This window comes from Tamandua tetradactyla, chromosome 13 (assembly GCF_023851605.1).
Source record: "Tamandua tetradactyla isolate mTamTet1 chromosome 13, mTamTet1.pri, whole genome shotgun sequence".
NCBI lineage: Eukaryota > Metazoa > Chordata > Mammalia > Pilosa > Myrmecophagidae > Tamandua > Tamandua tetradactyla.
In genome coordinates, this window is record NC_135339.1 from 53,611,750 (window position 1) to 53,634,415 (window position 22,666).

Genomic DNA, 22,666 nt, shown 5'->3' on the forward strand with positions numbered 1-22,666 from the left:
GAGTTCATATCCTTCCTCCCAAAAGATTATTAGCAGGACCAGAAGGGACATCTTTGTCGTCCTCCCTCCCTCTCCTTCTCTCTCACGTCTCTTAGGTGGTGCTCTGTGCTTTCCTTAATGGTTTGCTGTTGGTGACGATAATTGTGTCTTTGTACCTGCTCAGCCTGTTCACTGCTCTTAACGTGATGTTTTAAAAGTGGGGTAAAAGGTAAAAACTCAGACACCAGAGGTAGTGAAAACTACACTTGAAACATCCCTTCAGTGTAAACTGAATGACTAGTAGCATAGTTTCTTCAGCAACACTTTTCTGTTCTCAAGCCCTCTGGGAATACACTAAGGACAGTGGCTGGCAGCTGGCACCGTTTCATTTGTAATCTCAATTGTCCCCTCATTTGTTTGAGCCACACGGTTGGAATTTTATCTAAATGTCCTAAAGATGGTGCTCCACCATATTTAAATTCTTCCCATTTTCCTGGCCTTTCCAAGTCCCACTTGCTCCTTGAAGCTTCCACAGAGATTCCATGGGGAATCCTCTTCTTTCTGAGTCCCTCTGGCCTCACTCTGGGTTTCATGTTAGTCCCGTGCGGTACTTGAATTTTTCCCAGAAATTCACACACTTGGGGCATGGACTCTAGAGCCAGATAGCCAAGGTTTGAAACCTGGTTCTGCCACATTCCAGCTATATGATATTGGACAAGTTACTCAAACTTGTCAGACCTAAATTTTCCTGTCTATGAAATGAGGATGACAATCACGGTTTCTGTCTCACAGGATTCTTAGAAAGATTAAATGAGTTAATAATATTGGTTAATATTTATACTATTAACAAATAATAAAAAAATAATGAAATTACCCAATGAGAACAATGCCTAGGACTTTTTTTTTTTTATTAATTACACCCCCCCCCCCCCCCAATACTGGTGTTCCCGGTCAATGTGGCTAAAGAAGGAAGAAGGCATTGGTGAGGAGAGAGCTTACCATTCACCGAGAACTGTGAGCTGGCATCTCTCTGTGCTCAGAAGTAAAAACCCTGCCCCTTTTAATCAAAATGAGCAGTTCTTAACCTCATGGATGCCACACCGTGGGTCTGTCCCAAGATACAACATGGTTAGGGTAATGACAGCTTTATATGAATCACATTAAGATTAAGTTCTTGAATGGGCACTAAAAATAGGGCAAGGTTGCAGAAAGTGAGTTGGCAATCCTGGGATTGCCAACCCCTGCACCCCTGAAGGGAAATATCCCTGGTAATGTGTTGAGTGGATGGTGTAAGAGACCTCCTTGTGTAAGCCATACAACCATCAGCTTCTTGTTTGGTAGCTCCTTAAAATATTCCCCGGGTGTTTCATGAGTTTAAATTTGCTTTTCTGTAATAAAGATGGTAACATCCTTGAGGTCAAAAGGTTATGGCTCACACGTCCTTGGAACCCCCACCCCTCCCCTACCACATACCCAGTCCTAGAAACACCGCGCAGCTCAATAGGTCGCTGTTCATAGATTTGTTAAGGTGGGCAGGAGAATGCAGTGTTTGGATGCTGCCAAACCACAGGTGGAGAAAACCCACAAATAATAATAAAATTCTGCACACTTCCTAACCCATATCACTGTGCAACTCCCAATAACACTGATTCAGTGTCAGGTCTTCGCATCCCATAATGAAGGGCAGTAAAAGCCAAGAAGGAGCTAAAGAGAGGGGTCTGGACTATTCAGATGAGAGGTTTGTTGAATGTCGACTCCTCTTAGGAGCTGGTGCTATTTTCCCACATCTCCCATTTGAAGGAGTGGGATGGGTGAGTGCTACTAGGGCATCAGTCAGCACCAGGGGGCAGGAGAGAAAGCAGCATGAATGGAAACAACGCACCCTCAAAAGGGCTGTGGGAGCAAAAGCATAAGGTATGCGAAAGTCTCCAACACAGTTCTTGGCACCTAGTAGGAAGGCTATTCATTTTAATTGAATCTGAAGGTTTAAAAACTCTCCTAAAATTACTTCTTAATTACAGAAGTCGTCCACATCATACACCAATGGAAAAAAGACAGAAAAGCAAAACAGCAAAGAAACTTTGAATTATGCATAACCTCACCACTCAAAAACAAGCACTGTTATTATTTGGTGGAGCCTATTCCATTTCCTTTGCATATAAACTTTCCTCCCAAATGGAATTGTAATAAATTTTTGTCATTTTATGTTCCTCCATAACTTTAACTGTCAGCATACATTCTTTAGCTCAATATATGGGTAGAGGAAAAAGCTCTGCCCAGGGTTCTAGCTTTGGTTCTGAAAACTAAACAGCCACTGGCAAGCACCTTCTCTGGGTGTTAGATGCCTTATCTGAGGAGTCTGAAATCCATTAGTCCTAAGGCACCTCTCACCTCTATCATTCTAATCGTTTATGGATATTAAAGGAAGGCAGTGTGGTGCAGTGATTATGGTTTGGGCATCATTAACAATCCCATCTCTGCTTGGGAGATCCTGGACTGGTTTCTTGACCTCTCAATGCCTCAGTTTCCCTATCTCTAAAATAGGATTAATAAAAGTAAACACAAAAATGCAGGGTTATTGTGAGAAGTAAATGGATGACACCGATTATATAAAATACTTAAAACAGTGTTTGGCACATCGTAAAGGCTCAAGAAGCATAAGCTATTATCGAGATCTTATCTCAGGCCCCCATCCTCCTGTGGTAATGGAGTGAGAACTAATCTTAGTGATCCAGTAACGACTTGAGAACTAACACGGGTTGAACACTACTATGTGTTTTTTCATCTGCACAATCTTATTCAATCCTCAGAACAACTTTATTATCCTATTTTTCAAGTGAGGAAATTGAAATTAGATTTACATAGCTATTAGGCATCAAACCCAAAGAGTATGTGTGCCTTTTCAGCTAGTTTTGCGTGGGCTGAAGGCAAGAAGCCCTTTCATTAGTGGGGATGTTTCACTTAAAAATCAAAGCCCAAACATCAAGTACCTTTTCCAGTGATATTCAGTATGAATTATTTTTCTGCACTCTAATAACCTCCTTTTGACAATTCCACCGTTTCAGTTATTTAAAGACACAGGAATACATCTATTTGTTACATTATAATTTTTAATTGACTACAGGATATCTAAGCTAATACAACAGAACTAGGAAGTGGGTTTTATAAAAAAAAATAATTTATACTTGACTTAGAAGTTTAATTCTATGGTGGTAACTGATGGCCTAAATATCCCCCGAACTAAACAAAATAACTAAACCTCATTGAAAGTAACTGTCTCAGAGTCATGAAACTTACAGTGTGATATTTTAATATTTTGATTTCCACACCACTGCCAAAAAAACTTCAGAACTGAGTTGAGGGATTTAGGTTAACTAATTTCTCTTCTAGGGAGAAAACAAGAATCGAAATACAAAGTGCCTTTTACTTAAATGTCATCTCACCGTTTTATGGGGCTCTCAGGCTTTCATAACAACATTGGCTAGGGAAACTGGTAATTCCTGGCAGCCTTCGACTATCGTGTGGCGCATTTGTGGTTTCACCCTAACCAGAAAATAATGCAACCAACTTTTGATTGCTCAGGCTAAAGTGAGGGAGGAGATGCAAGGATAACCTTAGACAATGAACAACATAAGCATGTTTAAAAAAATACATACATTTGGACCGAGCCTCAGCTTTCTGCACCCAGACTGAACTGTGCAGACCAAAAACAGATTTCAAGCAATCGACTCCTCCAGAAGCAAAAGTCAGCCCCGATGAGCTGGCGCCCGGCCTGGTTGAGGTTTGTTACTTTCCTTGCTGGCTAGCACTAGCTACGTGCGTTCCGAGCTGCCTCCACGCCCCCTCGTCCCGTCCAGGCTTAGCATTACATGGGTCTTTCCAGCTGGCCTGGGAGTCCGAGCCCCTCCCTCGCCCGTCCCGCGCCGGGGGCCTCCCAGCTCGCGTTGCGCGCGTGCAGCCAGCCGCGACTGCCTTCCCCGGCGGGAGGCTAGTGCCCCAACTGGGCGCTGGTTGGTCGCGTCGTTGGGCCAGGGGCCGGGCGATTGGTCTGAGGGATTGGTTCACGTGGTCTGGGGCAGATAAGTGGCCTCTTAGGCGCAGGACCAGCAGATTGCCGGAGCTACCGCCGAGGTGGGACGTGCCCAAGTGCGTGTGCGAAAGTGCGCAGGCAGCGGGCGCGCAGGCTCTCACAGTCCGCCGCGGCCTCTCTGCTTAATGAGCTGCACCAGGTAGGATTCGTTGCAACCTCTGCCCTGGCTTAGAAGGGAAAGCGCAGCTGCGGGGCCCCTCATTTTAAAGTGAGGGGCTTCTCCCTCACTTTAGCCTGAGCAATCAAAAGTTGGCTGCATTATTTTGGGGGCAGCGTTTTCGTCCTGTCAGTGTTGTAAATGCAGACCCCAAGGGAAGGCAAGTTGATTGACGGCTGAGTTGCTGAGTTGAATCTGGCACCAGGGAGGCCTAGGAGGTTTAATGTTTTGGCTTCCCAGTCCCCTCCAGTTGTGTTTCACAGGCAGAACTTACTTGGTAATCAGCATCCTAAACCAGAAACTGTCTTAAAATGTGTCAACTGTAGTTCTGATTCGTTCATTGATTCTGTGTGTTGTCTCTTGGTCCTGCACAAACGTACCTAGGATTTGGGTAGCTTAATTTGTGAGACAGCTGGTAGTATTGACATTGCTGGTTAGTTGGTTTAGATTGAGGGAAAAAAATTACAGAACTATATTTGCATTCATTCGTCCTCCTGCACTCTTCTTATCACGGTTTGCCATAGTAAACCAAGTCTCAGAGTTTCAGCAAATTATTATATTTAACTCTTGGCCACGATTTAAAATGCCAGGGACATCACCCAACACTAAAACTGTTTTTCTATAAATGCAGAAAAGGAAAAAAAAATTGTACTTGAAATAGCTTCTCCAGACATAACTTAGCAGAAGAGTTCTCTAAAAAATTCTGCCAGTTAACTATTATTAGGCCCATAAATATAGCGTTAGCTTTCATTTGTTCTAAATCTGTAGGTCTCTACCAGAGCAATACAGTAAAGTCTGTGAATGTTCTTTATTGTCCATTTTGTGATAATGACCACTTGTCTACATGCTTAGAGCTGCTGTGAATAGAATTACAAATCCAGATTGAGAAATGTCATGTACAGTATGTACACATTCTCTTATCTCTAAGGCTAGGGGAGAGGAAAAATTCCTAATTCCATAAGCTTGGCAATAATGTAATCATGGCTAAAGGCCAGATAAACACTCTTGGTTTAATATTGCTGAGTATGGTTATGTTTAAAGTTTTAGATAAGTTTACTGTCTTCCTAGTTATAAAAATAATGTTCACTGCCAAAACATTAGAAAATACAATAAAAGCACAAGAATAGCTTACCTATAATCCTATCAGCCAGAGACAGTTAACTTTTTAGTTTCTTTTCTATAATTTTCTCAGACTATGTAAGACCATATGGGTATATTTTATGTTTTTTAAAAGTCTACTTTCAGGTAATCAGCTTTTCCCACTTAAATATGTACTTGTCATGGACTTCTTTCTATATTAAATATAGATGATGCAAAAGTTTTGAGTGTATAAAATGCTGATATGTTTTAGTCGGTTATTTATGCAAGATGAGGAAGAGCATGATAAAGTACAAAGACAATCCTCTGACTTCCCTCCTTCCAGCCTTCTTCTGTTCAAAACCATCCCATGAGAATTTTTAATGCTACTTTTTCTTTTCAAGTGAGTTACCTTTCTAGAGAAGCATACTCAGTTTCACAGCTCCCTGTACCAGCTATAGGGAATACAGGGTCTGGAACCAGTAGTTTCTTAACTGTCTGGTCATCAGAATCATCTGGGAAGCTTCAAAAAACTGGGCCCCGTCCCCAGAGGTTTTGCCTCAGTGACTCTATGGCCCAGGAATCCACATTAAAAATAAATAAATAAAAAGAAAAAAACCCATTCCATAGGTCATTGTGACCAAGACAGTTTTGAGAATCTTTGGAGATGGTCAAATCCAACCCTTTCATTTCTCAGATGGGGAAACTGAAACCCTGAGTGTTGTAAGCAGTTAGCCCATGCCCTATAGCCAGCCTGGAGTAGAGCTAAATGTAGAATGCAAATATGACAACCTAAAGCTGTTCTCTTTACTAGATATGATAGGGCTTCCCTGATTGTTACTGTGCCACCTATATTTCAGTCAATACAAAAATAGCATATATGTATTTGGGTTCAGTGGGGAGCGTCCAGATCCACGTGATAATCCTTCTTCCTATTGCATTTCAGAATGATCCAGGTTTTAGACCCACGGCCTTTGACAAGTTCAGTCATGCCAGTAGATGTGGCCATGAGGCTCTGCTTGGCTCATTCACCACCTCTCAAGAGTTTCCTGAGCCCTTACGATAACTTTCAACGAAGACATTTTGTGAACAAATTGAAGCCTCTGAAACCATGTCTCAATATAAAACAGGAAGCCAAGTCACAGAATGACTGGAAACACTCACACAACCAAGCCAAGAAGCGGGTTGTGTTTGCTGACTCCAAGGGTCTCTCTCTCACTGCCATCCATGTCTTCTCTGACCTCCCGGAAGAACCGTCATGGGATCTCCAGTTTGATCTCTTAGACCTTAATGATATCTCCTCTGGCTTAAAACTTCACGAGGAGAAAAACTTGATTTTAGATTTCCCTCAGCCCTCAACCGACTACTTAAGTTTCCGGAACCACTTTCAGAAGAACTCTGTCTGTCTGGAGAACTGTTCTTTGCAAGAACGAACGGTGTCTGGGACTGTGAAAGTTAAAAACATGAGCTTTGAGAAAAAGGTTCAGATCCGTATCACTTTTGACACTTGGAAAAGTCACACTGACATGGACTGCATCTACATGAAAAATGTGTATGGTGGCTCTGATAGTGACACCTTCTCATTTGCCATTGACTTACCCCCTGTTGTTCCAACTGAGGAGAAAATTGAGTTCTGCATTTCTTACCACGCCAATGGGCAGGTGTTCTGGGACAACAACGAGGGTCAGAATTATAGAATTGTCCACGTGCAGTGGAAACCTGATGGGGTACAGACACAGACGGCATCCCAGGACTGTGCATTCTACCAGGTGCCTCCCAAAACTGAATCGGAGTCAACAGTCTTTGGCAGTCCAAGGCTGGCTAGTGGGCTCTTCCCAGAATGGCAGAGCTGGGGGAAAATGGAGAACTTGGCTTCTTATCGATGAACGAGCAACTACCGACTGGTCTTGACCTATCATATTCCCCAATGTAATTTTAGGTCTGTAATGCTCAATATTAGGAAGTTTCTGCTATTTTCCTTCAGTAGGTTTAGGTTTGAGCTTTTGAGACCTGGCTATCAAGAAGACAACCAATTGAGAATTTAATGTTCAGGTCTATAGGGATGACACTGCCCAACTTTGCTTTGGAGGATCAAGTAACAGCCTGAGTCCTGTTTTTATAAAAGCAATACTTATACCATTTCCCCTTCCCTCTCAATTTACTAGCTTTCATGTTGGGCAAGGAAAGATTGAGGAAGGACCATTGATAGAGACAGAAAGCTGTGTTAATGGTAGGAGGAATGTCTGACAAGTATATACAAGGAGCTCTGCAGTTCAAGTCAGTGGAAGTGAGACGTCTGATACTTAATTGTTGGGGGGAAAATGAAAGGTTATTTTGTGTTTTTAAGTTGGTTGCACAATTTTCTCCTGGAGTAATAATTTTTAGAGGGGAAAAAGATCCTTTCTATGCATTCTTGTGGAGGAAAAAAAAAAGCTTCAGGGTGTAGTTTGGTGTTGTGAAAGGTGATTATAACTGTGGAGAATCAGAATCTCAAGTGGCGCTTTTCTGGTCAAATGTGGTTTATCAAAAACCATGATTTGAGGAAAGTTTAAGCAAATCTGGCTTCGGAGTCCCAATGTTATAAGTGACCTTGTTTGTAGTCAAGGCGTCAAGCTCTAACTCTCACTATAGAACGCTGCCTGACCAAAAACCACGCCACCATCAATGGCTAACAACACAGAAGGACTTCATGTCATGAAATGATAGCTCTTTGCATGTGCCTTAATTAAATCAGAACACTGCAGTTGCTTAACCCAAATATCTGAATGGTCATCTAACTCATAAATTTTTGGCCTCGTAAGAAGGTCCACTCTGTAGACTGGCATTCTTCCTGCAATACTGTTATACTTTCGGGAATATTGTCAGCATACACATTTGCATCCTTCATATTGAAGGTGACTCATGTTTCTGCCACACTTTTTTGATGTGATATTTGAAGTGAGGGCTGACACTAGGATTCTCTAGGCAAGAATCCAGTACCTTGCACATAGAAAGGGCAGTCTATCTCTTGCCTATTTTTGTCTTGCTTTTTAGTCCTTCTATCTAATTTCTTTTGAAGTAAAAATGTTTTGTTTTGTTTTTTAATTGACATCAGTTGTTTTGGATGTGTTGTAATACATTTGTTTTGGGTGTGCGTAAATCCATTCTGTTAAGAGCCACCTATCCTTAAGGATTGGAGTCTCTGTTTGCTTCTCTCATTGAGTACTTCTATTGACAGACATTCAGAGAATGCAGTTAATTTTAACATGTGTGATCTGCCATGCTGAAAAAGTACTATAGGAATAACCCTGCTGTGATAGTATTTGAAGTTTGGCTAGCACTCACAATTTTCCTTCTGTAAATATTTCACTCTCCTATAGCTATCCTTTATGAGCTTTTCATTTGAAGAATAAATGTGTTTGATATAAGACTTGAGTATGTTTTCTTTTTCAAAACCATTGTTAGTCAAATAAGAAATCCTCAATTGAGGGTTTCCTGTTTGTTTAGGAGCTGAGCAGAGGTAGGTAAGACCAGGAATTAGATCCACAGGAGCTAGCCTCCTTCATATGGTGCTAGCCTCATCAGTGAACACTTGTCCTACCCCCTGATCATTGGGGTTGGGGGTCCAGGTGTGGTGATGAGCTGCTGTGACTCTCTCCCTGTCTTCATCTGCCATTTTTGCCCATTACACACATTCTTCTGGGGTGGGGTTTATCTTGGATGGTCACTCTCAGCTTTAAAATGGGCTGAGAAGACAGCATGGGAAAGGCCAAGGTGGCTTCTGCCTCTTGAGTTCTAGCATCTTCCTCAAGGGGCAAATCTTGAAACTGCACAGAAGAGGTGGAGAAAAATAAAATTTTGGACCCTAGGGAACTTGGAAGCTACATTACTCAAATACCCAACTTTATAAAAGAAGAAACTAAGATTCGGAGAGGGAAAAGGATTTGTCCAAGATACCGGACCCAAGTTAGGTCAGGCTGGACAATGACTTCCAGGCTGGTCAGGGACTTTTGCCTACTGTTCCTTTCCTTCTTGCATCTTCCTTGAAATCCCCTGTGGAGACCCTTCTCTAGTGGTCCCCCTTCTTCAAGAGAGCACCATTTCCAGGTAGGCATGACTCCGATCAGCTCTTGTTTGTTTCCTATGCCAGTTTGACCCAATACAGGCAGTGTGTTCCTCAGCTGCGTGTGAATGATTGAAGGATAGCCAGATCAAGGAGCAGTGCATTCCTCAGCTTTCAGTATAGGACAGAATCATCCACTTTTCACATCCTGATACCTCACCTAATAGCAGAAGTAACTCTACTTTTAAAATTTAACTCGGGAGAATGGCTTGGATTTTGGGCATATGATATTGTCTCCCCCGCAATGCCTGCCCCAAAAAAGGTTCAAATTTGGTCATCTAAGGAAGGATGCTGTTCTTTTCTACATTTATGACTCCTTTCACTTTATTCCTAAACTTAAAAGGCTGGAAGTCCCTTTGTGGTTAGTGAACTGTACATCTTCATCAATATGAACTTTTGTCCAAAAGTTCTGGACAACTTTGAGTGATCCTTCAATCTGCAAAAAGAGTTTCCTCAGCTTTCCTCTGTAGGTTTTAGTATCTTTTAATAGCTAACAGAAGCTATGGCCTGAGCAGTGCTCTCACGAGTGGGCTGGGATCCCAAACTCAGAGCAGTCTCCCACATGCTGTGTTGCTGACTCTTGGGCTCTTGAGCCACCCCTCTTCCTGCCAATGAGTGGAGGCCCACTGCTGGAGGTAGAGGATTCCTTTAAACCAGTGGTTCGCAACCTTGGCTGCACTTTGGAATCACCTGGATAGCTTTAAAAAGTACTGATTGATGCCTGGGTCCCATCTCCCAAGATTCTAATTTAACTGGTCTGAGCTGTGGCCTGGGTACTGGCATTTTAAAAATCTCCCAGGTGTTTACAGTGTGCCATCAAAGTTTAAGCGGTCTGAAGTGAAGGGTCTTTAGCCACTCCATTTTAGAGAACAGAGGGAAAAAATGACTCAGAGGATTTCTCCACCCGTTTCTTTTGATAGATCATGAAATAGAGGCCCAGAGAAGCTGCAACACATTCAAGCCTACAGAAATAGTAAAGCCTGACCTCTGTCACCTTCTTTACTCCCATACCATCTTCTGCTGAACAACTTGAACGAGGACTTCTTTTTTAGTTTTACTAATCTGTCTCTTTTTCTTCCCTGACCTTTTGCAGACAGAAATATATTAATTGAGATCATTTTAAGTGGAAGTGATGTGATAGTCTGACTCACTTAGCTTAAACAATAAGGAAGTTCATGACCTCACATTGTAAGTTCCAAGGTAGGGTGTTTTCAAAGTTGGTTAATTGAGTGGTTTAAACTTAGATTATTTCTATATCTTTGCTATCCCGTTCTCATCACTGTTTTTCCCTCTGTTCATTTTTTTTGGGTGTTTTCCCCCCACCGTGGGAAGTGTTTCTATTGATATCTATAATATATTCACATACCATGTCATTATCCAAAGTGTACAGTGAATGGTTCGCAATGTCACCCTGTAGCTGTGCATTTATCATCATAACTGACGTTCTCTTTTTTTGTGAAAAATAACATATATACTAAAAAGCAATAAATTTCAAAGCACATTGCAATAATTAGTTGTAGAACAGATTTCAGAGTTTGATATGGGTTAAAATTCCACAATTTTCAGGTTTTTACTTCTAGCTGCTCTGAGACACTGGAGTCTAAAAGAAGTATCAGTATAATGTTTCAGCAATCATATGCATTCATGAATCCTGACCTTCTCTGTATAACTCCACCATCACCTTTGATCTTTCTTCCACTCTTTAGGGCTATTTGGGCTAGGCCCCTTCTAACTTTTGTTGGTAGGTGCTGTTGATAATATGGGGTAGGGAGATGGAACTAGTTCATGTTCTGGAGAGGCTAGGCCTTCTAGGTTTCAGGACTTAGCTGGTCTAGGGACCAATCTGGAGGCTGTAGGTTTCTGGAAAGTTACCCTAGTGCATGTAATATTTGTAGAATTTTAAGTCTTTTTTTTTTTTTTTTTTTTGCACGGGCAGGCTCTGGAACTCAAATCTGGGTCTCCAGCATGGCAGACGAGAATTGTTTTTTTTTAAAGGCTTCTTTTTTCATAGAATTTTATATAATGACCTAGCTGTTCTTCAGGAGTGGCAGGAATAGTTTTGGTTGGGGTTTGGCAAGTTATGAGAGAGCGATGTCTAGCTGAAGCTTGCATAATAGTGACCTCTGGACAAGCCTCTCAACTCTATTTGAACTCTCTCAGCTACCGATACCTTATTTGTTATACTTATTCCCCTTTTGGTAAGGATGGCATAGTTGATCCCATGGTGCCAGGGCAAGCTCATCCCTGGAAGTCATCTCCCACTATGCCATGGAAACTTTCACCCCTGGATGTCATGTCCCACATAGGGGTAGGGCAATGATTTCACTTGCAGATTTGGGCTTAGAGCGAGAGAGGCCACATCTGAGCAACAAAAGAAGTCGTCCAGAAGTAACTCTTAGGCATATCTATAGGTGGGCTAAGCTTCTCCACTGCATACATAAGCTTCATGATAGTGAGACTGAAGATCAAGGGCTTGGCCTATTGATTTGGGTGTACCTAATGTTAGACACAGTATCAGGGTTTCCCCCAGAGGTAAAGTTTAATAGCTACATAGTTTTTCCTCCCATCCCTCAAGAGACTTTACCAACTCTTTTTGATTATCTGCTTAATATACTGTGGGATTTATCCAGGCATTATCAGGGTTAAAGACCCTCATTATTCTTCTGGGCAAATTGTGTTTGGACTGTTTAAATGATCTATCCAGACAGGTTGAGTTAGATTATGTGCTACAGAAAATTTAGGCTCTGGACAAAATAAACCTTTCCTCCTTTGGTCTCAAAGAGTAGGTGAAGTTCTAAAATACAGGCAATGTCTTCCTTACCTCTGTATTCTGAATTACCCTAATCCTGAACTGATCAGCTTCATTCTTATCTCTAAATACCATGTCATTCTCATCACTTTTGATTGTTCTTGTACTAACTTGCTTCCAGATTGCAAGTTGGTTGCCATGGTTTCCAGACATTGCATGTAGACATGATACCACTCAGCAAAAGAAGGGGTCCATCTCTTTCTTGTATTACTTTCTATGGATGAATAAACCTTTCTCAGAGGTTCCCCTATGCCTGCTTCCTACAGATTCCCACGCCCCACCCCTTGTCTCTTTGACCAGCACTGAGCCACATGTCTGTACATGAATAAACCTTGGAAAAGGAATGGGAATTAATGATAGTCTCAGACATATCAGTATGCTACCATCTTCAGCCTGTACCTCTATCCCTCCAGGGGCTTGAAAAGGTCCAGCTTTCTGAAAAACAGAGTTGTGTGGACAAACACTGGAACTTCACCACACAGCTCTTCTTGTCACAGGCTTTCATAAAAGGCTGAGGCCTATCATTTCAGCGGCAACTCAAAAAAATTATTCATGGGGCCAAGGTAATAGGAGTCATTTTTTAGTTTGAAATTAAAGGTAGAATTGAGTTATCCAAGGGAGTAAATAGATCACGTAATTTCAGTAGGGGTTAGGGCTGGAGTCAGGTAGAACTAGATTTAAATCTCTGCTCCAGCAGTTGTGGTGTAACCTTTACCAAGTAATGTAATATCTCCAAGCGTTGGTGCCCCCTCTTTAAAATGCAGATGATAACGATTCCTACCTCACAAAGTGATAGAATAAAATGAGGTCATGCCGACGCAGTGCTTAACAAATTATTTGGCCAATAATATGTGCTCAATAAATGTCAGTTGTTACTAATCATAATGAAAAGTTTTCCCACAAATACTCCTTTTCACAGTATGGTTCTGGTTGAAAATGAACAGCAGTGTTTGAGGTTCTTTTTTGATGAATGACAAATGTGCATAGCAAAAATAGCTATTAATAATAACTTCAAGAAAATACAAGAATAGATGGAGAATTTTACCAGATGTGTAATCTTGGTCATGAGAGTTTTGACTAGTAGTCATTTCCTCTGCTAAACAGATCACCTCACTCCAACCTCACTCCAAAAGCTTTGGAGCTTTTATCTTTACTTTGTTTCACATCCACTCCTAGCTTTCAGTTCTCCAGGGCTGAGAGTTTGGTGTATTTATTAGAGTTCTTCTTCCTGGCAGGTTTTGAATTTTAATCCACGTTTCCTCACTACACTGCGACTGCAAAAACACACACACACACACACACACACACACAAAAACCCTCTGCTCTGCTTTTCAGTGTTTTTAGTAAGTCCCTTAGCTTCCTGCTTTGTGAAGCTTCAGAATTTGGCATATCTCTTGATGGGAAAATAGGCTGAGTGTCAGGTTCAGTTTTCTGCCCACCACCTCCTGCCACATTCTCACCAGGATATTGACTCCTGAAATCTTCGATTTTCAGCTTCTTGCCTTTTCCAGAATCATCATATACATCCAGGTAAAAAAAATAGCTGCAATGTATCAGCTCATCCTAGCCATAAAGTCCTTGGTTGCTTCAGTAGCTATCTAATTCTTTAAAATATTTTTTGTGTGTGTTATTTTCTTCAAGTTGTTCTAGTTGATTGGGGGTTAGGAAGGGACCACCACAAGTTAATCTCCCATATTCAGAAGTGAAAATCTATCTGATCTTTTGATTCTCTCTGTGCTATTCCTCTTTATCTCAAGTCCTGGTTGTTTCAGTAATTCTCCAAAGACTTTAAAACAATTCTTTTCTGGTATTTTTTTTTATGCATTCATTTTTTTATTAGAGAAGTTGTGGTGTAGAGAAAAATCATGCATTGAATTCAGGATTCCCATATACCACACCATTATTAACTCCTTGTGTTGGTGTGCATTGTCACAATGGAAGATAGCACATTTTAATAACTGTACTATTAACTATAGTTTGTGGCTTTACTTAGTGATGACTCTTTGTATAGTGCCGTTCCATGGGTTTTCTGTTTTCTTTTTTTTCACTGTTGCCATACACACAATCTACCATTGCCCCCTTTAATCACATTCATATATATATAGTTCAGTAATGTTAATTATAGTTACAATGTTGTGCTACCATCAACCCCATCCGTTACCAAAACATTTCCATCAACCCAAATAGGAACCCTGTGCGTTTTTGTTTGTTTCTTGTCTTTTTTTGGCTTTTAAAAAAGGGAATTTAATAAATTGTTAGTTAACAGTTTTTAGGCTTTGGAAATATCCCAATTAATGCAAGTCTATAGAAATGTCCAATCTAAGGCATCCAGGGAAAGATACCTTGATTCAAGAAGGCTGATGAAGTTCAGGGTTTCTTTCGCAAGTGGTAGGGCACAAGGTGTCTTTTCTAGTATTTTATATGGCTTTTCTAGTTGTTCTCATCAAGCACATTAGTTGCCACATGCTACCCTGTCATAACCTAATAATTATGTCTTAAATGAAATAACTTGTTTAAAATACTCAGTCCAGTACCTCACCCTTGTGGATTTCTTCTAGAAATCTATGAGGAAGGGTATAAGCATAATTTATTACTGTAAAAATTGAAAAATCAGTATCTTTGCCTGGACAGAAAGTTATTTCACATCTGTCTCTAGAAGCATTTTATTGATTGCTCTAGTACCTAAACAAGGGGTTTAATAGTGTCCCCAGTTATACTCTGGGGCCTTGAAGATGTAAAAATTAAATATAGAGTCTAAATGCCCCCTAAAAATATCTGCCAGTATAAAACACCTAAAAATGACAGGTACAGTATTTTCTAATTGTATTTTTTAAAATGTTGCTGAGCTGGGAAGAAAGCCAGGTGATTTTAAAAGACTTTCTGCCCCCTAAAAGAAACGCAGGACTCCATAGAGATAATTGTACACTGAGGTTGGCACATGCCCTGAGGTTACTTGATAATCCCTAGGTGACTAACATTTGGTTTTGACAGCTATGGCTGCTAAGAGGATGGAAGAGAAAGGATTTAGGCTCATTAAGGGGCAGTAAGAGTGATATCCAGCCTGATTCCAGGACTAAGAAAAACACCATCAGTGAGAAAAGAAACTAATCCTGAGCACAAACAACTTTCGACTTGAAAAGATGCCTGCTTCAACATTAGTTCTGGGTAGAGAGAAAAATAAAAGCTTCTCTTAAAATTCATAACTACAGTCTGGCCCTTACATAAATTTGCAATCTGAATTCACATTTCTTGTTTTCTGAAAAACCTCAAGCCTAGAATTTATTTTAAAAATGGTCCTTGATTGCAGTACCCACAGGTGGTTGGCAGAAGCAGACACAGTGCTCTCTGTAAGAATGTGCCTTCAACCTAAGCTTCAAAGAATTTCCATCAAATATAAGCTCACACGTAAACAATAAAAAGACAAATCTTTGGCAGGATATATGAAGATAAAAGTGAGAAAGCTAAAAAGGAGAAGATTTAAAAGGTCATAACCACCGGATAGGTACTACAGAAATTTAAAAAATTACTAACAGACTATTATGAACAACTTTATGCTAATAAACCTCAAAATGCAGATAAAATGGACAAATTTGTAGAAAAGTATACAGTTATTCTTGTTATTCACAGTAGATCTGTTTTATAAAGTCATTGCAAACACTGAATTAACAGATATTGAACGATTTGCTCCTAGGGGAGATACAGGGTTAGGTTCCTGTGGGGCTCTAGTCACAATATTTTTGATATTGTTTTATGTGTATTTTTATTTCAAGACACCTTATTTAATATATACTGCTGATTCATCAACATTGAACTTACAGCCAACAGCACTATAACTCATGCTTGAAAGAAGCTTCTCTAACACACGTGTTTTCTCCGTAAGACACATCACAGACTTCTTTCACTTAAGGAACACTAGACAGCGCTTCAGCACTGCACCTGAAGATTAAAAACATCAAAAAGCACAAAAACGTGAAAAATATGGTGCTAAACGGACCCTGAAAAGGACACCTGTTTATGGTATGAGAGCTGACGCAGGGAGGCAGAGCATCGCTTTGTTTGACTTCACTGGCACACGTGCGTCTGGTGACTCAAATTTTTCATCACTCTGTACGCATCCCTGAATGGCCGCAAGAGCACCGCGTGCATTGATTTTGGGGTTACAAATAATTTTTAGTGAGTAGATGAATTCACATATAAGAAATTCACAAATAATGAGGATCAACTGTATTGTATCAAAATGCTCTCAAGAAGAAATATGAAATCTGACCAGTCCTATAAATAATAAAGGTATTGAATTGGTAGTTTGAAATCCACCTACAAACAAAACAACTGATCTGGATGGTTTTACAGGTGAGTTGTATTAAACATTTTTTAGGATAAAATATTTCCAATCTTATAGAAAATATTCCAGAGTACATTTAAAAAAGAGGGAACAATCCCAACTCACTGGGAGTTTGTATGACCTTGATACTGAAACATCACAAGGACATTATCGGAAAGGAAATTATAAGCCAATCTCACTTGTGTATAGACACAAATATTTATAAACAATAAACTATTCAAATGAAGCTGACAATGTGCAAAAAGTGAGTGTATTATGGTCAAGTTGGGTTTATTCCAAGAATGCAAGGTTGATTCAACATGAGACCATCTATTACTGTAATTTCCCATATAAATAGATTAAAAGAGTAAAAACATGGTCAATGCCACAGATATTAAAAAGCATTTATACAATTTTGTGCCATTAATGAAAATGCTCTTTCAAATTAGGAATAAAAGAGAACTTTCTTAATTTGAGAAGGTATCTACTAAAACCAAAAACAAATGAAATCTACTACAAATATCTATAGTAAATATTAAAACTCTTTTTTTTGGGTGCGTGGTCCGGGAATCGAACCCAGGTCTCCCACATAGAAGGCGGGCATTCTAACCACTAAACTACCCGTGCACCCCTAAAACTCTTTTTAAGACACGGTGCTCTATCACCACTTCTTTTAAACATTGTGTCAGAAATCCTAGTCAGTGAAATAAAGCAAGAAAACAAATGCGATTGGAAAGAAAAAAATAAAAGTCATTATTTATAGATATGTCTGCATACAAATCAAAATAACAACTATCACTGAACAATTAGAATGAATATGAGAATTTAGCAGGTTGTTGTTATAACACTGTGGAAGTCAGTCTTTAAGACAGGCCCCAGTGATCCCCACCATCCGAGAGTCACACACTTGTGCAGTCCCCTTCCGTGTTATACCAGGGTTGGTCTCTGTGACCAATAGACTATGGCAGAAGTTAGGGTATGCAGCTTCCAAGATTAGGTTATAAAAGACATTGTGACCTTCATCTTAGCTGTTCTGTCTTCTTGGATTTACTCGTTCTGGGGGAAGCCAGCTGCCTTGTTAGGAGCGGCCCTATCGGAGAGGCCCATGTGATGAGTGACTGAAGCTTCTGGACAACAGCCATCAATGAGCTTGGAAAAGGATCCTCCAGCCCCAGCCAAGCTTTCAGATGACTGTGGTCCTGGCTGACATCTTAATTGCCACCTTATGAGAGACCCTGAACCAAAACCTACCAGCTAAGCTGCTCCTGAATTTCTAACTTAAGAAAACTGTGAGATAATAAATGTTTGTGGTTTTAAACCATAAATTGGGTTAATTTGTTACTCAGCAATAGATGACTAAATACAAAGATTAACATGAAAAAGTGAACTTTTTATCTCTATATAAGTGATAATCAGAAAATGTAATTTTTAAAAATTTTTTAAAAAAGGAATATTTTACAACAGCAGTAATAATATAAAATTCTTTGGAATAAATATAACATAAGTTTCACATGACCTTTATGGAGAAGAGTATAATAACTTATTGAAAGGCACTTATACTTACAAATGAAAAACTATTCCATATTCATGCTTAGAAAGACTCTATATCATGAAGATATTTATCTATCGATTGTATGCAATGACAATAAAAATCAAGATACCAATACGTTTTTGTTTTTGTTTTTGTTTTGAATTCAACAGATTGCTTTTAATATTTGTGTGGGAGTAGAAAGGGCCAAATCAATACCGTTATCCATTGAGGGTAGGATAAATAATGAAGTTCTATTATATTATTTCAATGGAATACTAAACAAATGTAAATACAAATGAATGACAGCTACTCCCTACCAACATAAAAGAATCTCACAAGCAGCAAATGGAACAAAATGTGCAGGTTGCAGAAAATGCATATGTTATGATTCATTAACATAACATTTGAAAACACGTACAACTGAATATATGTATTTATTTTAGGAATTATATATTTGGGAAAATAACAAAGGAGAGCAGAGAATAATAAAGTTCAGCACAGTGGTTATGTCTAAGGGAGGAGGATAGATAGAACAGGAGGGGGGCACAAAGGAAAATTTAAAAGTATGGCTAATATTCTTTTTCTTAAGCTAAAATTTCTTTTATATACATTATATCTTTTATTTTGGATATAAATAATATTTATAATAAATTTTAAAATAGATTTTATTAGTATTATAAGCACCGGAGAAACTATCCCATTCACACTATATAATGTTTTATTTTCTTTTCCCTTTTTTTTTGCAGGGGGAGGGAGTGGGAGTGGAAGTTGATCTCTGCCCTATATAACCCTTAAGAATGAAAAATTGTTCTAGAATGTCTTGGATTTGAAAGCATTTTTCTGTTATCCTTTAGAATGTGGCTTGAATTCATGATAATAGATTATTTTTATTTCCCCCTCCTAGTTGCCTTTATGATTTTGAGACCCAGACTGAGTCAAATTGAGTAGAAGTTCTACTTCTATTTCATGGAAATAAATGCTAACTCCTTTTATTCTGCTAAGGCCCAGCAATTCTCTAGGTCCTTAAAGACAGAGAAGGGCTCCAGGTGGCAAGGAGGGAAATCCTATTATATTTAACAGGGCCACCACCCTTTCTTATATTCTAAATAGTTCCAGTGTGATGGAAAGCTGCCTGCTGGTATCACCACCGACAGCTACAAGCCTACACATCCCGGTCTTTCCGATTCCCAGCAGTCTCCCAGTCCTTATGTGTCTACACTGAATAAATTTAACCTGGGTAGAGAGAGGCACTCTTTTGTCTTGAGATAAGTTCCAACTCGGTTATATCACTGTCCAGGATCAGTGTACTTGAAAGCAATGATTGTGCCACACTATACGAAAAGCTCATCATTATAGCAAAAAAGTTGCTGAAACTACTTATCATTTAAAGATACGGTAATGAAGACAGGTAGTGGGGCTCCTGGCTTTTTGCTGGTACTACTCTCATGACCCCTTTGCCCCACTCATGCACTGTCAATGGATCTCAGTATTAAAAGCTCATGACAGGTAGGGTTCCACCGAATCACATGTGCGGGTGAGTCACCCACATACCTACTCTTCCAGCAGATATTTTATCCCAGCCGTTTATAACGCTGACCAGATCCAAAGTAACTAAAAGCAGCTGTAACCACAGACACACAAAGATTCAAGTGCAGGATGATGCAAGCTTCAAAATCAATCTTTGGATATTCAAAGATAGTTAGTAGTGTGTAAACTGCTTGTTCATATGTCTACCTCTGGATTTATGATAAACACTCTCTTCTGCCATTACTTTTAGATGATGTGAAATCAGATCTCTAGCATCTAGCCAGAATCTTGGTCTTGCTGCTAAGAAAGTCCTTGCCGACAACTTAAAAAAACATGGAAATGAAACAAAAAACCACCACCTCGGTAGCAAACAACAAATATTCTATGCACACGCAAACTATTTTCATGAAGGCTATCATTGTCACAAATATTGTTTTAGATCTTAAAGCTTTATGTTGGAAGTAACTTCAGTTGGCACTGAAATGCCATTTGAATTTGACTATGCTTATAGGAGTGCTGCAGCTGGACGTAGCCACCGGATGCCTGTGATTTAAGACATGATAGGGAGGTGGGAGTCTCTTAGTGCTCAAAGGTGGAGGTTGCTTTGAAATGCTATTTTTTTCAAATGAAATGCTGCATTTCCAAAGTCAGACCTCTCACAACAAATAGGTTATATTTTTGTTTTATTATACCTTAAAAATTTTAGCTAAATGGGTTCAGACAGAGATAAACAGGGTATTAGGGAAGGTGAAGGTTGCAGAGTCCCTGTTTTAGCTATGGACGTGGGGAAATGATGGCATTATACACAGAAATGGGGCATTTTGTGAAGTTTGGGACAAACTGTATTTTTGCATATACTAAGTTAGATATGACAGTGTAGCATCCTTAGAAAATTATTCTATGGATAACTGGAAATGCAGATGAGTTTTGAGCTGGATATATAAATTTGTGTATGTATGTGTGTGGGGGGTGTGGATGTGTGCAAATTTTCTAAGGCAAATTTTCCTAACTTCTATATACTTGTCCCAGTTCCACTTTCTTGTATAAGTACGTGGTAGCATCCTCAGACCTCCTGCCCTCTGACCTTTCTGCATCCACTCCACTCTCTATGACGCCATCGGGACATGTCCACCTGGAGTATACACACATCCCTTTCTAGACCATGCTCACTGTTCCCTGGGGCTCTGGAATTCCTTCATCAAACCTTGCGAGTCCACATTATGGCCTCTGTAGGCCTCAGCTCTGAGTGTGTCCTCCTAAGGGTAGAATATATCACCAGCGGCTGCTGATTTGAGTCTCTGAGATGGCTGTGTGTGGGGTGGGGATGGGAGAGTGCACATGCACAGGGCTTGAACATGTGAACTGGAGTGTGTGCTACATGAGGGTTAGGTTCCCAGTGGTGCAAGATGGATTCAGCTTGGGAAAAGATGGGAGACTGGCTGGGTTGGTGCCTCCATTTGCATTCTTGTCCTGCACCCATGAAGACTTGGGAGGCTTAGTCAGGGTTCTTCGGGGAAACATAATTGTGGGTGTATCCACACCTTTCTTCACCCTGGTCTTCTGTTCTTGCGGCCCTCCAAAAAGTGAAATGGGAGCAGTTTGCCGTCTTTTACAGGAGGGCATAGAGAAGAGGTCATGGAGACAGCAGACCAAAGTGGAACTCTGCAGAGTATCACAGGTTTGCCTTGGGTTGGGGGAGAAAGAACTCTGTCGGGGAGTGACAGAGCAGAGAATACAGAGGTTTGGTCTTTGGACTCCCTTTTGGACAAGCAATATGTCCTGGAGAACATGGGAACTGCTAGAAGGTTCCTGACCAGCCCACCAGCAGAGAAAATGATGCCGCACTGTTAGAGCTGCTGTGTTGGGGACAGATGGTCCCACAGGCCTTTGGCTCCTGGGAGTTAAGACAACTTTTAGTCCAAAGGGAATTAGCATTATCCCCTGACCCCTCTTCCCTGACCTATTCCACTGAGCGAGATTTAGCCTATCTGTGGGAGACCTACTGGAGGGAACTCTCTGGGCTCTTTCGGCCTCTTCCCCTGACGGAGATTCTTTCTGGACCTTTCAGTGAAGCCTCTGGCTTCTCTTTGTTGAGTTCTAATTTAAATTTTGATTTTTCTCTACTAAGATCTTATTTAAAATTTGGTTTGTTGTTTTACGTCTTCCCTCAGTATGGGAAATTCTCAGTCTTTTAATTCTCCTCCTTGAAAGACTCCTGTTGATGGTATTCTTTGCCCCTATGGTGCTAATGCTGTCCGCTTCCCTTCTCCCTGGAGGATGCCCCAGAGCTATGATGGCCTTTCTGTGAAACTTGAGATCTCTCCAAACGGACTCATCCAGGACCTCTCCCTTCTCATTATCCCACACTCCTCCTTCCTTCTTTTTATCACCTAAAATCTGCCCTTTAGCAAATTGGAATCCTTTCCCTTCCCACTCCAGGCCCTCAACTCCCAATAGTCACTGGAACTTCAGCCCCCTTCTCCCCATTAGTGACTCTTCAGGGGCTCAGGGATACCAAAAGCAATCACCTGAGGCTAAAATAATTAGTTGGAAACGGACTGGATATTTGGTCCATTCAAATGGACTTTGGGGGCACCCAGATGGCTGCTTGGTCTCTCTTCAGGCCCATGTCCAAAATGTAGTCCACTGCTTTCATAAATGACCTATCAGGGCAATATATATATATATTTCAAAGGTCTTCACAAGGATTGGTGTGGAAGCTTTTGCTCTCATATTAAAACGAGTGTTTCCATTTGCTAAAGCTGCCAGAATGCAATATACCAGAAATGGGCTGGCTTTTTCAAAAGGGAGTTATTAGGTTACAAATCTACAGTTCTGAGGCCATAGAAATGTCCAAACTAAGGCATCAACAGGAGGATACCTTCTCTGAATAAAGGCCAAATGCATCTGGGATTCCTCTGTCACAATGGAAGGCTCATGAGGACATCAGCTGGCCCTTCTCTCCTCGGGTTGGTTTCAAATGGCTTTCTCAGCTTCTGTGGTCCTTCTGGCTTCTCTTGGGGCATTTTTCTTTACACTAAACGTGTTTGGCTGCCTCATAAAGGACTCTCAG

General features: G+C 40.4%; 1 protein-coding gene and 1 long non-coding RNA gene across 2 annotated transcripts in view; one reads left to right on the forward strand and one right to left on the reverse strand.

The window, feature by feature from the left end:
* The window catches only part of LOC143653152 (uncharacterized), a 57,315-nt gene extending 34,663 nt beyond the window's left edge, over nt 1-22,652 (reverse strand). Inside the window, exons 1-2 of the long non-coding RNA XR_013161124.1 lie at nt 22,475-22,652; nt 16,031-16,150 (exon numbers count right to left, since the gene is read on the reverse strand). This is a non-coding gene — a long non-coding RNA (uncharacterized LOC143653152). The remainder of the gene's footprint in view (nt 1-16,030; nt 16,151-22,474) is intronic.
* Nucleotides 3,993-8,710, forward strand: PPP1R3C (protein phosphatase 1 regulatory subunit 3C). Its single transcript, XM_077125454.1, has 2 exons — nt 3,993-4,208; nt 6,250-8,710. The coding sequence occupies exons 1-2, from the start codon at nt 4,195-4,197 to the stop codon at nt 7,187-7,189; spliced, it is 954 nt and encodes a 317-aa protein (XP_076981569.1). The 5' UTR covers nt 3,993-4,194; the 3' UTR covers nt 7,190-8,710.
* Nucleotides 22,653-22,666: the final 14 nt, after the last annotated feature.